General features: G+C 36.7%; 1 protein-coding gene across 1 annotated transcript in view; it reads left to right on the forward strand.

The window, feature by feature from the left end:
• mfhas1 (multifunctional ROCO family signaling regulator 1) overlaps positions 1-11,948 on the forward strand; it is a 34,217-nt gene extending 22,269 nt beyond the window's left edge. The window contains exons 2-3 of the mRNA XM_051092815.1: positions 10,108-10,501; positions 10,596-11,948. Coding sequence (XP_050948772.1) covers positions 10,108-10,238 — 131 coding nt within the window. The 3' untranslated portion in view covers positions 10,239-10,501; positions 10,596-11,948. The remainder of the gene's footprint in view (positions 1-10,107; positions 10,502-10,595) is intronic.
• Positions 11,949-13,990: the final 2,042 nt, after the last annotated feature.

Below are 13,990 nucleotides of genomic sequence, written 5' to 3' on the forward strand. Positions count from 1 at the left end.
AAGGCCTAGAAAGGTAGTGAGGAAATTGTTTAAATAGTCCATGTAACATCAGTGGTTCAACCGTAATTTTATGAATCTACGTGCAAAAAGAAAACAAAAATAATGACTTTATTCAATCATTTTTTCTTATCCTTGTCAGTCTTCTACTTGCATTCACAGGAATATCACGACACATGACGTAGAACGTAGAACCTGGATGCTATTCCTTTTGATTCATCTAATTTTCTATGTTTGCTGATTCAACTGTTGGCTGTGAGCAGACCTTTAATTTCAGGGCTATTCAGTGGCAGATTTCTTAAAACACTGAGCATATGTTTAAATGGGATTCTCTTTTAACCTCAGCCGTTGGCTTTTTCGGCAGAGCAGACAGCTGCATGGAAATCTCATCAGGACACACGGCACTGACTGAGACATCCGAATTCAGACGGCTGTTAAGCTCTGGCCATGTGCCGATAAATGCATGCACGTGTGACGCATTTGTTTATTGTTGTATTCTATTATTGTAGTACAGACTTACTGTTTTTAAGGTTGGGTTTAGAGAGAAGAAAGGAAGATTCACTTTTATTTAATTATAATTGTTTTGTAAATTAGGGTATTTTTTTGACTTTTTAATTTATATTTGTTTATATTTATATTAGATTTATTTAATTATTAATGTATTTAATTGTAAGTATTATAAGTGTTATTTAATTATAAGTATTTATGTTTAACAGGGTTATTTAAACCACACTCTCTCATCTCATGTAATATCTTGTTTTGGTACGTAAATCTTTTTAATTATTCGCACTTGAAATTCAGTAATTTTTCTTCCCTGAAGAAGGTCTGAGAAACAAAACGTTTGTTTTTGCTTCATGTGCAAAATAAAAATGACTGAATTTCGAGTGCAAATCACAGCTGTTTTTTTATTTTATTTAATCATTTTCCCTGCCCACATAGCCTTTATTACATCAGGAGAACAGTAGTTTTAGCAAGTTTTGATGAAATTTCCTTTTGTGCTCTTATTGTGACTCTGTTGCGACTATATTTGTAAAGGGGAATGTCTGTTTCAAGTCTATTTCTGTGTCAGCATAAGCTGTGTGTATGTGCGTGTGCATGGGGATGACCCTGATTCACCCGCTGACGCGCTTTGTGCTTTATCACTCGAAGCGATAATCCTCCACCCGAGTCGCCGGCCTTGAGTGGCTGCTCGCGTCTCATCCTGCTGTTCACTCTGCAGTCTTGTCTGATCACTGTTTACTATCTCCCACATTGAGCTAGAGGTCAAACGGTGAGAAATGAGTGATGCATACCACCATATGTGGAGTATAAAGACGGTTGTAGCGTATTGTCAGTTTTCCCTTGTCTCAAGCATTTTTGGGCATCAAACGCAGGTTCAAAAATTCACAAATAGTTTTGTTTGTTGTGAATGATTCAGTAAATCAAGCTGAACTTCTGCTTGACAAGCACTTTGTCAGCTACACACTGTTAATTCAGAAGGCAGTTTATTTTGGCAGTACCTTTATGAATCCACATCCTCTGGACACTCGGGGAAAAAGATGAAGCATTCCAGGATGTCTTTGACCCAGATTTCAGACTTCACAAAGGGCTGCAGAGCGAGTCACAGCATGAATGCGTTAAAGATAAAACAGCTTTGGAAAATATCTGGTATGCGACAGTAGGGCTAGACAAGCTTTTGTCTTTTGTATGTGTGTTTTGCGGTTGGAATGTGTCTAAGTCAAGATGTAACAGACATGCAGCTCATTGCATGCTTCGGTATTAATAATGTAGGGATGCGTGATATATTAGCATCATGCTATTGCTATCAGTATTATCATATACACACACACACACACACACACATATATATATATATATATATATACATACAGATATACATATATTCACGATGCAACCAAACACAGAATTGCGCTGCAAATACTCATGACAAAATACTTGTGACACAACCAAATAAAGTAATGTGATTCAAATACTCACAACACAACCACATACAGAAACGCACTGCACATACTCATGAGACAACAACGGAATACTCACGATGCACCCAAATACAGAAACGCGCTGTAAATACTCACAGCAACCAAATATGGAATAGTTGTAATGCAAACCAAACACAGAAACTCACAGCAAATACTTGCGACACAACCAAGCACAAAAAAGCACTGCAAATACTTGTGACGCAACCAAATACAGAAACGCGCTGCACATACTCATGACACAACCAAATACAGTATACTCACGACACAACCAAATATGGTATACTGTAACCAAATACAGAAATGCTCTGCAAATACTGACACAACCAACACAACCAAACACAGAAACTCGTAGCAAATACTCGCGACACAACCAAATATGGTGTACTCCCAATGTAACCAAATACAGAAATGCTCTGCAAATACTTGCGACACAACCAAATATGGAACACTCGTGACACAACTAAACACAGAAACGCTCTGCAAATACTCACATCAACCATATACGGAATACTCGCAATGTAACCAAAAACATAAGCGAGCTGCAAATACTCATGATGCAACAAAATACAGAAATGCTCTGCAAATACTCGTGACACAACCAAATATGGAATACTCGCAGCATAACCAGATACAAAAACGTGCTGCAAATACTCACAAAGCAGCCAAATACAGCAATTCAGTGCAAATACTCACGATGCAACAAAATACAGAAACACACTGCAAATACTCATGACAACCAAATACGAAATATTCGAACACAACCAAACATAAACTTGCAGCAAATACTTGTGACACAACCAAACATAGAAACATGCAGCAAATACTCACGATGCAACCGAATACGAAATACTCGCAATGTAACCAAATACAGAAATGCTCTGCAAATACTTGTGACACAACCAAATATGGAACACTCGCGACACAACTAAACACAGAAACGCTCTGCAAATACTCACATCAACCATATACGGAATACTCGCAATGTAACCAAAAACATAAGCGAGCTGCAAATACTCATGATGCAACAAAATACAGAAATGCTCTGCAAATACTTGTGACACAACCAAATATGGAATACTCGCAGCATAACCAGATACAAAAATGCACTGCAAATACTCACAAAGCAGCCAAATACAGCAATTCAGTGCAAATACTCACGATGCAACAAAATACAGAAACACACTGCAAATACTCATGACAACCAAATACGAAATATTCGAACACAACCAAACATAAACTTGCAGCAAATACTTGTGACACAACCAAACACAGAAACACGCAGCAAATACTCACGATGTAACCGAATATGAAATACTCGCAATGTAACCGAATACAGAAACGCACTGCAAATACTCATGATACAACCAAATATGGAATACTTGCGACAGAACCAAATGCAGAATACTCCCAACGTAACCAAATGTAGAAATGCGCTGCAAATACTTACAATGTAACCAAATGCAGAAATGTGGTGCAAATACTTACGATGCAACCAAATACAGAATAATGCTGCAAATACTCACAATGTAACCAAATGCAGAAATCCAGTGCAAATACTCACGACACAGTCAAATTCAGAAACACGCTGCGAATTCTCGCAATGCAACCAAATAAAGAAACGCACTGCAAATACTAGCAACACAACCAAATATAGAAACACACTGGAAATACACACTGTGCAACTAAATACATGATACGCACTGCACATACTTGCATCACAACCAAATACAGAAACATGTAGTGAGACACACTCACTTGTAAATTTGTTGTTTTATTATTACTTGTAGATTTGGAGTTTTATTTTAAATTGATTTAGACAAAATATTGTAGAATATTGGCCACTTATTGGTTATCTGCCATAACATGAAAATAATGATCAATTTATTGATATCAGCTAAAATTTTCTTCATAAATCATTAAGCAAACTATTTTTTAAATGCGCAAAAGAGGTTTTGAAGTCAGTTATGAAATCAGATACTGATATGTCCGACTCAAATATTTACATATTTCCCTTCGACAGTCTCCTTACATATATCATGTTGGTTTAGTTATTGAGAGTTAGTGATAGTGTATGGCAGACTGTTAATAGAAAATTCAGAGCACAGAACACAAAAGATGAAGAATGTGCTATTGGAATGCAAGATCTTGAGTGTGAGCAACGGACTGTAGGAGTGAAGTCGAAGCCAGACATGTCGTGAGCGAGTGTAGCAACAGTGGTCTTTGTTATGGAGATGTGTCTCATTGTTTCATTTTCTTTGCTGCTTCCTGTCCCAGCGAGTACAGGATGTTTAAACTGCAGTGTACCCTTTCGGAAGTGTGTTTATAGATTCAGAGTTTTTAGATTTATTGTGTAGGTAACTGATTCTCTCTAGGTTCATGTTTTTGTACTCCCTGCCTCCAGGCACAAGACAGGTTTACCACAGTAATGAGTGTGTGAATTGCGTGTAACAGGATTAGGCCTCCATTTCGTTATTGAAAAGATGTGGCCTTTCTCAGGGTGTTGGGTGGCAGTGTTTCAATTGTTATTGTTAATGTAAGAGCAGAGGTGTTTGTATTGATAGCTGACAGTAGAGGACATTTCAGACATTTTTATTTTACCATTTGAACAAAATACTATATATTTCATTAGTTGTTTGGCTATACTTCTCTCTCAAGCAGTGAAAGTAGAATCAATCCATTCACTGTCATTCTGCACCCTGGCTCTCATTAATAAGTAATAATTGTGGACTGAAGCGAGTTAACTGAGCTGACCTTGGCATGACGGCAACGTTGTCACCCCGGATGTTTGGAGTTTAAAATTCCAACAAACCCGCAAAGTTGATCCTCAGACCTCAAATAGCTAGCTAGATAGATGACCTGTAAACCATGTTTAGAAAGTGTCAAGGCTCTGAGGGGAGTCTAATGGGTCATGGGGGTGGAGGAAATCTTTATTTTCTCTCCAGGCGTCTTTAGGTGAACCCCTACAGTGCAATTATGCGGTCTCAACACTGACCTGCCTGACCTGTTTTCATTACTTATTAACTCTTTTAATCAAGAAGAGGAACTTCTGCTGATCATTTAGAGATGTTTACTTTAGACACATGTTCTGTTGTTAACATACACAGTAGAGATAAGAATAAGTTAATATTCCCAAAAAAGAGATAATGTTCATAAGTATAGGATATTATCTCTGTACTCTGCTTTAGTCAGTGTAAACTGACATTTACAACCCATTTTACTTCCACGATTAAATGTATTTTCTAGATACAGTTTCCACAAATTCTTTGGTTTTCCAGCATTTTGTGTATTTGAACCCTTTCTAACAATGACTGTTTGATTTTGAGATCCATATTTTCACACTGAGGACAACTGAGGGACTCATATGCAACTATTACAGAAGGTTCAAATGCTCACTGATGCCTCAGAAGGAAAAATGATGCATTAAGAGCCGGGGGGTGAAAACTTTTGAAAAGAATGAAGATGTGTACATTCTGCTTATTTTGCCTAAATATCATATTTTTTCTTCATTTAGTACTGCCCTTCAGAAGATACAGAAGATACTTACATGTGTCCCAGAATACAAAGTCAGTTAAATTTAACCGACCTTTAGATTCAAAAAGTTTTCACCCCCGCCCCGGCTCTTAATGAGTGTTTTCTTTCTGGAGCATCAGTGAGCGTTTGAACCTTCTGTAATAGTTGCCTATGAGTCCCTCAGTTGTCCTCAGTGTGAAATAATGGATCTCAAAATTATACAGTCAATGTTGGAAAGGGTTCAAATGCACAAAAATGCTGAAAAACCAAAGAATTTGTGGGACCTGAAGGAAGAACAGCAGACAGTTTAAACGTTCAGCACAAACAATGGATTCAGGAACATTAAGAATCTAATTATTTTCTCTTGTGGACTATCTTTTATATGAAATGTTGTATTCAGATCAGTACTACATTAAAAATAACTTGCATTTTGTATAATCCCTCTTATTTTGGTAAAATAATTAACATTTTTGCAGATTCTGCAAGATGTATGTAAACTTTTGACCTCAACTGAGAGTTGTCGTGACAGAAATAACAGAAGACTGTTGACTTTAACAAAGACTGAAGAAGTATCCTGTGTCTCATATTCTCGAAAAGAAAAAACGGTCTGCAGAAGTCATTGTTCACCGCGCAGGCCTTGATAGCTCATCACGGTTCATAGCTCTTGTGTTTTATCCATAAACCTGCTAGCAATTCTTGCTTACTAAGTCTTGTTGTACTGTGGTATTGACTTGAAGCTTTTGCTGGGGAGTGCAGTTTACCTTTTAAGGACCTGATAATGCACCTCAGAGAGCGAGAACAAAAAAACTATGTGATGCAGAAATGGAGAGTTTGGCAGAGGAACAAACAGGCCCGAGTGCAAAAACGCACCTGGAAATGTTATTCAGAGCAAAAGTCAAGAAAGATGGATGATTCTTACATTTTGATGCCAGAAGTGACTACATTCCAGCACACATTAGCAGCACTATGACCAAGACTAGAGGAAGAATAATGAATGAATCAGCAAGAACACTCATTTTTTATTCAGTATGATTCCCATAAAGGAACTGCTGACTAATTTCCTAATCTACATCTACAGTCTACACATGGAAAATCAGCAGACCTTCCATAATCAGTGTGTGCTGTTTGTTAATCTCGCATAACTCTGATTACTATTGGCCTTGCTCTGGCCTTCACCTTTCAGATGAGTGGCTAGGTTCAGTCTAGTGGAATTCCTCCTTTATTTAGAACGAAGAGAGCAGAAAATCAATAGGGCTAATGGCGTAAGTGCTATACCAGTCAGGCCACTGTGTCGAGGGCATATAATGTGATGCCGTAATCTAAACAGCTATTTGAAGAATTAAAATACACAGTTTTCACAGGAAATTTCCACATTTTCTAATCTAATTGCACATCATTTCTCAAAAAGTTTCATTGTGATGATTCATGACATAATTGAATTCCCCTATGGTGTGGGAGACGTAGTGCTGCGTTGCCTTGAAGAAAAAATTCTGTTAAAACAGGCCAGCTTCTGGCTGTCTATTGTTAAATCCGGATCAAACCTGATCTTATTAGGATAGGCAATATTAGTGGCTGATGCTTTATTACATCATTAATACGGATCAGATTATTTATGGTTTATTTATTGTTTGTTGGGGAAAGATTTATGCAAAAATAAAGGAATTTACAGTTTCTTCAAAAAGTATGTGGATGTTAGGCATGCAGTTGCATTAAATCTAAAATATATAAGTAGCATTCAGAAAGATTTTGAGGCAAATTGGAGAGAAACAGACTTTATACTTCCACTAAAAATCACCTTGGGATAAAAAAGAAAATGTGTTAGAAAATTAGCTTCTAATGTGTTAAAATAATACATCCATTTAAGTGTTGCTTTAAATCATCATGTAATCAAAATTGACTATTTTCATGGAATATTGCAGTGACAACAATCTAAAGATCCATTAATTTCCCAATTGGCAAAATCAAGTCCCGTCCTAATTTTCTTCTCATTCGAAATATTTCCATTTCATGCCTACTTTGAGTGTCTGAATACTTTTGGTGGCAACTGTATTCAATTTGCTTTCAAATATTTTATATACAGTGCATAAATGATAAAATAAGAGATTCTGCTGTTGAGATATTCAGAAGTAAAATGTGACCCTGGACCACAAAACCAGTCATAAGGGTCAATTTTTGAGCTGAATAAATAAATAAGCTTTCAAATGATATATGGTTTGTTATGATAGGACAATATTTGTCTGATACAACTATTTGAAAATCTGGAATCTGAGGGTGCAAAAAAGTCAAAATATTGAGAAAATCGCCTTTAAAGTTGTCGAAATTCACTTCTTAGAAATGCATATTACTAATCAAAAATTAAGTTTGATATATTTACGGTAGGAAATTTACAAAATATCTTCATGGATCATAATCTTAATATCCTAATGAAATTTGGCATAAAAGAAAAATCAATAATTTTGACCCATGCAATATATTTTTGGCAGTTGCTACAAATATGCCCGTTCTACTTAAGATGGTTTTGTGGTCCAGGGTCACATATTTCTTTTATCCTAATTGGTTTCCTACTCCTTTTGAGTAATGAAATCTAGATTCACTGATATCTGATGAAATCAAGAACAGTTTGGCTTCTTTTTGTTTCAAAGCAAATTCAAAGTCACATGGAAGCACTGTGCAGATGCCTGCGGTCTATAATCTCTTGCACGGACACATGATGTAATGCTTTGTCTTCCTGCGGTTGGTCTGATCCCCCTTAAGTACTCCGAACGTGCCCATTTGCTTACTGACTTGCTGACTAGCACGCTGGAATCCTTCATTACAGGTCTCTATTTATAGACAAGGATGGCTTTCCTGTCAATTCAGGCTGCTTAGGCTGGACTTAACGCACTTGATTTTGTACCGAAGATGTTAGGAGACTTCATCACCATCAGGTTTTGCATTCTGAGGATGAGCTGTAATAATTCACTTCATAGACATATGATGCTTTTCTAGTGTTGTGAGAGCTGGTATTGGTTCTTAAGAGGATCAATGAGTTTTAAATGAGTAATAAAATAAGCTATAATATCTTCAGATCTTATTGTGTTTTTCAAGTTGGCTTATTGGGCACAGAAAGAATTCTTAGCACATGCCCAGATAAAAGTTGGGTAAACATCGCCACCTTGTGGTAAGTTTTGTAGGTGTTCCTATAGGACATCCTTTGAGAGAATTTGGATATAAATGGAATACTTCATGTAAGAATGGAAATAATGATAAACAATAAATATTTATGTCAATAATTTGGTATCTAGTCACCATTGTCAACAGGAGAGCTTTGTGTGAGTCCATCAGGCAAAAAAAACAGCTTGAATGAGAAAGAACTACAATCTAATGAGCATTTTGATAGTAATGGTAATGTAGTTTTTCACTAAGAAAAATTAAAATAATGTTGGCTGGTGGCTTCAACAAAAGCATATACACAATTGATATATGCTTAACTGCCTCAGAGCTTACAGTAGGTCTGTTTTTAAACAATTAGGTTTATAATGGTTTATTATATAGTCAAAAATATTTTTAACCTGACTGTTGCAATGTGTAATGAACATAGCTGTTATGTCCAAATTTGTGAAAAATTACTCTTGTTGTCTCCGTTATTATCTTTTTAATGAGTGAGTCAAAATAGCTTTGAGCTCCCTTTTGATGTGGCATTTTAATCTGCAAATATTGGAGAATTTGCAAAATGTTAATTATTTGACCAAAATAAGAGGGATCATACAGAATCCATGTTATTTTTTTTATTTAGTACTGACCTGAATAAGATATTTTACATAAAAGACATTTACATATAGTCAAGAAAAAATAATAGAATTTTGAATAATTGAATAATTGAGTTGAATTTTGAAAAATTATCCTGTTCAAAAGTTTACATACATTTGATTCTTAATATGATACATTAAGAGCTGGGGGGTGAAAACTTTTAGAATTTGAAAATCAGGGTAAATTGAACTTATTTTGTCTTCTGGGAAACATGTATCTTCTGTAGCTTCTGAAGGGCAGTACAGTATTTATTCAAAGTTAGAAAAGTGTACACATCTTCATTCTGTTCAAAAGTTTTCACCCCCCGGCTCTTAATGCATCGTTTTTCCTTCTGAATCAGTGAGTGTTTAAACGTTCTGTAATAGTTGCATACGAGTCCCTCAGATCTCAAAGATGGATCTAAAAATCATACAGTCATCATTGGAAAGGGTTCAAATACAATAGAAACTATTATTTTCTCTTGTGAACTGTAAGTAAACATCTTTTATGTGAAATGCGACCATGCGACTTCAACTGTACATGTGAAAACTGGCTGAAAATATAAGAAATTGTTGTAACCCGGCTCAGATATGCATCATGCCTTTGTGGCAGTTTTTCACCTGGTTGTCGAAACCAAAATTGCACAATTTTGAGAGGAAGTGTGACACACTAGAGAAAAACAGGCACTATTTTTGGAATCAGCACCGCAAAAAAATTGTTGGGTTTCATTCAGCAAATGATACCCAGTTATTTATTGAGTGATTCTGCAATTTGAAACTAAAAAAGTAATTTTGGCTGTAAAATCTTTGTTTAAACCAGTGTAACCTATTTTATCTTTTTGTTGGCATTATAGGTGAGCTGTTAAGCCAGCCCCGACCTGAAGGACTGACTGAGATCATCTGCCCCAAGAATGGCTCGGAGCGGGTCAACGTGGCGCTAGTTTACCCTCCAACCCCGACTGTGGTCAGCCCCAGTCATAAATGATATTATCTTCACCTGCACTTTCCTGCCTGTGAATGGCCTCCACAAACCGCTGCACCTCTTTTCCCTCTATCTTATAACACGTGCACACACACACAAATATACATGTGTGTTTGTGTGCGCAAATGCGTGCGCTTTCTTGTTGCCTCTGTCCTTCATCCCACATCTGAGGGGGTTGATGGACCACTGGATACCCGACAAGCGCAAAGAAGATTCATAATGAAAACTTGCCATTGGGAAGCCATCATATCAGGACATACTTACAGGTATAATATTTTGAAGCTACATGCAATTCAGTGGATCTCTTATTTAAGATCTTCAGCTTTTTTCTCATTAGTGTTTTGTTCTCCTCTTTTTCAGGTGTTCAGCTCCGACTGCCAACACACGATGAACTGAAAGTATTACGAACTGTTGCACTGACATCCTGTTTTTGTCTATGTACACGTAAAGCTTTTTTTAGTCACCCTGAGCCTTCCTTGATGCTTTTAGCATTTCGGTTCAACACAAGATCAGTTGTTTCTCTGCAAGTTCTTGGAAGTTCCCATTTGTTGCATCTCTTGGAGTGAAACTACACCTTGTGCTGCTGGGAGCCGAGTGGTTAAGCTAACAAAAATTGGAAGCGGAAGGACACTGTTTCCCCTCAGACTTTGATTAGCGAGGTTAGATGTTAAAATGATGCTTTAAGTGAGATTGTACGTTAAATGCATGCCTATAAAATGCAAAAAGGATTTAAAATGACATGCATGGATAAATGCACTAGCCCAGGCTTCCTGAGAGGTTTAGTCTTATTGAACATGAAAGGACAGAATTGTTGGGCATAAATCTTTGAGATGTATTTATTGGTTTCCTGCTCGCAGACGGACACATTGTGTTAGTTTTGGATAGAGATAAGCAGACATTTCAAAAGATTTTAGTGAAACATGCAGCCAAAGATGTGAAAATGTTTTGCTGAACCACTGACACAAGCTTATCTATCTATCTATCTGTCATTTATTAGTTTTTCTTTCTTTCAGTCTATGCATAAATTTATACCTTCATATACTTGTGCTTATACAGATAATCATACTCCATAGCATGACGGATATTATTTTAAGCACATAAATACAAATATCAGCCATCTGGAAGATTGTCACGGTTTCTTGCACATGTTCAAACTTTCCTACAAGATGCAGTTTTGGATACATATGAGCGGGAATATTAATGTACAGTCACGGATGTACAGAAATGGTACAGTAATTCAGCCAAGGATGTTTTCTCACTCTTGAGGTGATTTGTGTAAGCATATCTGCTTAACTCTAAGGTTATTTGATATATATTTAATTCACTGAACATGCTCTATAAAAGCAGTGTTTGAATCATATTGTACATATTTATCTAAAAAGTGCACATTAGGACAAAAGAAGCAAGACTTTTTTATAAGAACTGATTCATACTTAGAAACTATTGTGCATTGTTGTAATGTTTCTTTTTGGAGAGGGGAGAATCTGCAATATGTGTAATGTTTTGTGAACAGGTGAAAAACTTTTGTACATAATATTTTATTTTTGTAAGCTGACAAGCTGTCACCAGTATCCCACACTATTTACTGTGCATTGTGCATGGCTACTGTGCCCAATGTTAAAATTCACAAACTGTTTTCTAAGTTATAAAGAAGTTATTCTTTCTCATTGTAGGACCACAGAAACACCAAATATAAAGGCTGGTTTCCATGTTGTTGTACTGTTGTTTCCTTTCTTCCTCATAACGTTATTATTAAGAACAATAGTTAGAGATATTCTGAATCTGAGTGTAACTAAAAAATGTGTTCAGTAGCCTGTATATATTTTACAGGGACATATAGAGTGTTTTCATCAGGTCGGCCATATCGGCAGCACCGAATGTAAACAATGCCACTTAACTGAACAAAACTTGCATATTTTGCTGATTATCCCGGCTGAAAATGGTCAATTATTGACAAGTTTTGAGTTGTACTAATCGGCCGGACCAGGAAAAACATATGGAGTACTAAAGACTGCCAAAAGTTATAACAAATCAATGTGAAGAGTACAAAAAAGTGTCTGAGGTACAAAAGGCGTTTCTGGTTGGCCAAACTGAACTAGGATTTTCAGGTCAACAGTCTTGACAACATTTGTTCTTATCCTTTCCAGTCAGGTAGGTGAAATATTAGGCTAATATCTTAATTAACCCTGATCGTACGTATCTTTACCACCTACTAACTTTAGTTCTCAAAATATTGCACCCTTTCCTGCTTACCAAGTCATTCTCTATATGATTTAACAGTTTTTTTTCTGTGGTTTAGACAGCATAAACTGTTGTTAGGGTGAAAAAAAGGTGTAAGAATATATATAGTCATCTTATTCTTTAACTCAGAATAAGCTTATAGGTGAGACTTCCCGCTCAGGGAAATACCCAGAAGAACAACAACGTGTAGTAAAGGGTAAAACTGTTTGCACTACAAACCAGTGTGTTCATTAAGATAATACATTAAAACAATATGGCAAGACACACCAATTTGCAATATCAAGCAGCAAAACGAGCCATTTGTACAGCTAAAAATAGCTAGATGACCGGAAGCCAGATTCATAAAACTTACAAATGGCAGCACCCATTCTTACAGGAAATATAAATGTCTAACAGCTCTCCTCACTGCCAAAATGACTGATGGCCAGTAAGCCGAAGCTGTTTTAACGTTGAAAAGTACGATTTTTTTTACATCTCTAATGTAAACATCTAATATTTGGCAGCTGTTTTACGATACAAATGCAAGCTGCTTGAATTTTCTCAAATAACCTACGGTCGTTTTGGTATAATTTACACGATTAATGTATTAAGTCGTGGCCTAATGGTTAGAAAGTCGGGCTTGTAACCTAAAGGTTGCTGGTTTGATTCCTGCACCAGCAGGAATTGAAGGTGGGGATTGTGAATGAACAGTGCTCTTTCCATCTTCAATACCATGACTGAAGTGCCCTTGAGCAAGGCACTGAACCCCCAATTGCTCCCTGGGTGCTGGAGCAATGGCTGCCCACTGCTCTGGGTGTGTGTGTGTGCACTTGTGATTGGTTAAATGCAGAGGACCCATTTTGACTATGGGTCACCATAGTTAACAATACGTTGTCACTTTCACGTAATGTAATTCCTAAGCCTATGGCCTTGTAATACTATTTAAATACTACACTATTTAACAGGGGAATCTGTCTTCCCTGGTGAAAAAAACAGCATATGCTGGTAGCTGTGTTTTGATGCTGGTTAGGTAGGTTTTGATGCTGGTTTAAGCTGGTCCTTTGCTGGTTCATGCTGGTCCTTGACCAGCAACATGACCAGCAAAAACCAGCAAAGGACCAGCTTAAACCAGCTAAGGACCAGCTTAAACCAGCATCAAAACCTACCTAACCAGCATCCCAGCATCAAAACATACCTACCAGCATATGCTGGTTTTTTCACCAGGGTTGCTCTGGTGGGCATATCTAGTGATTATGTATAAAATTTTAATAACGAAAAAAAATTACCAGCACATTTCATGTTCCTTCTTGGCCTATCACATGCCCTTATGAAAATTAACCATGGTTTTATTGTAGTAAAAGTGTAGTAGCCATGTTTTTTCACCATACTGATGCCAATATCGGTATATTTCACTACAATTACCATGGTTAAACTACAGTTAGTATAGCAAAACCAACTTAATTTGTGTTTACAATGGTTTAACTATAGTAACCATGGTTTTTTTTACTTTATTTGTGGTAACACCATGGTTAGTT

This window comes from Labeo rohita, chromosome 21 (genome assembly GCF_022985175.1).
Source record: "Labeo rohita strain BAU-BD-2019 chromosome 21, IGBB_LRoh.1.0, whole genome shotgun sequence".
NCBI lineage: Eukaryota > Metazoa > Chordata > Actinopteri > Cypriniformes > Cyprinidae > Labeo > Labeo rohita.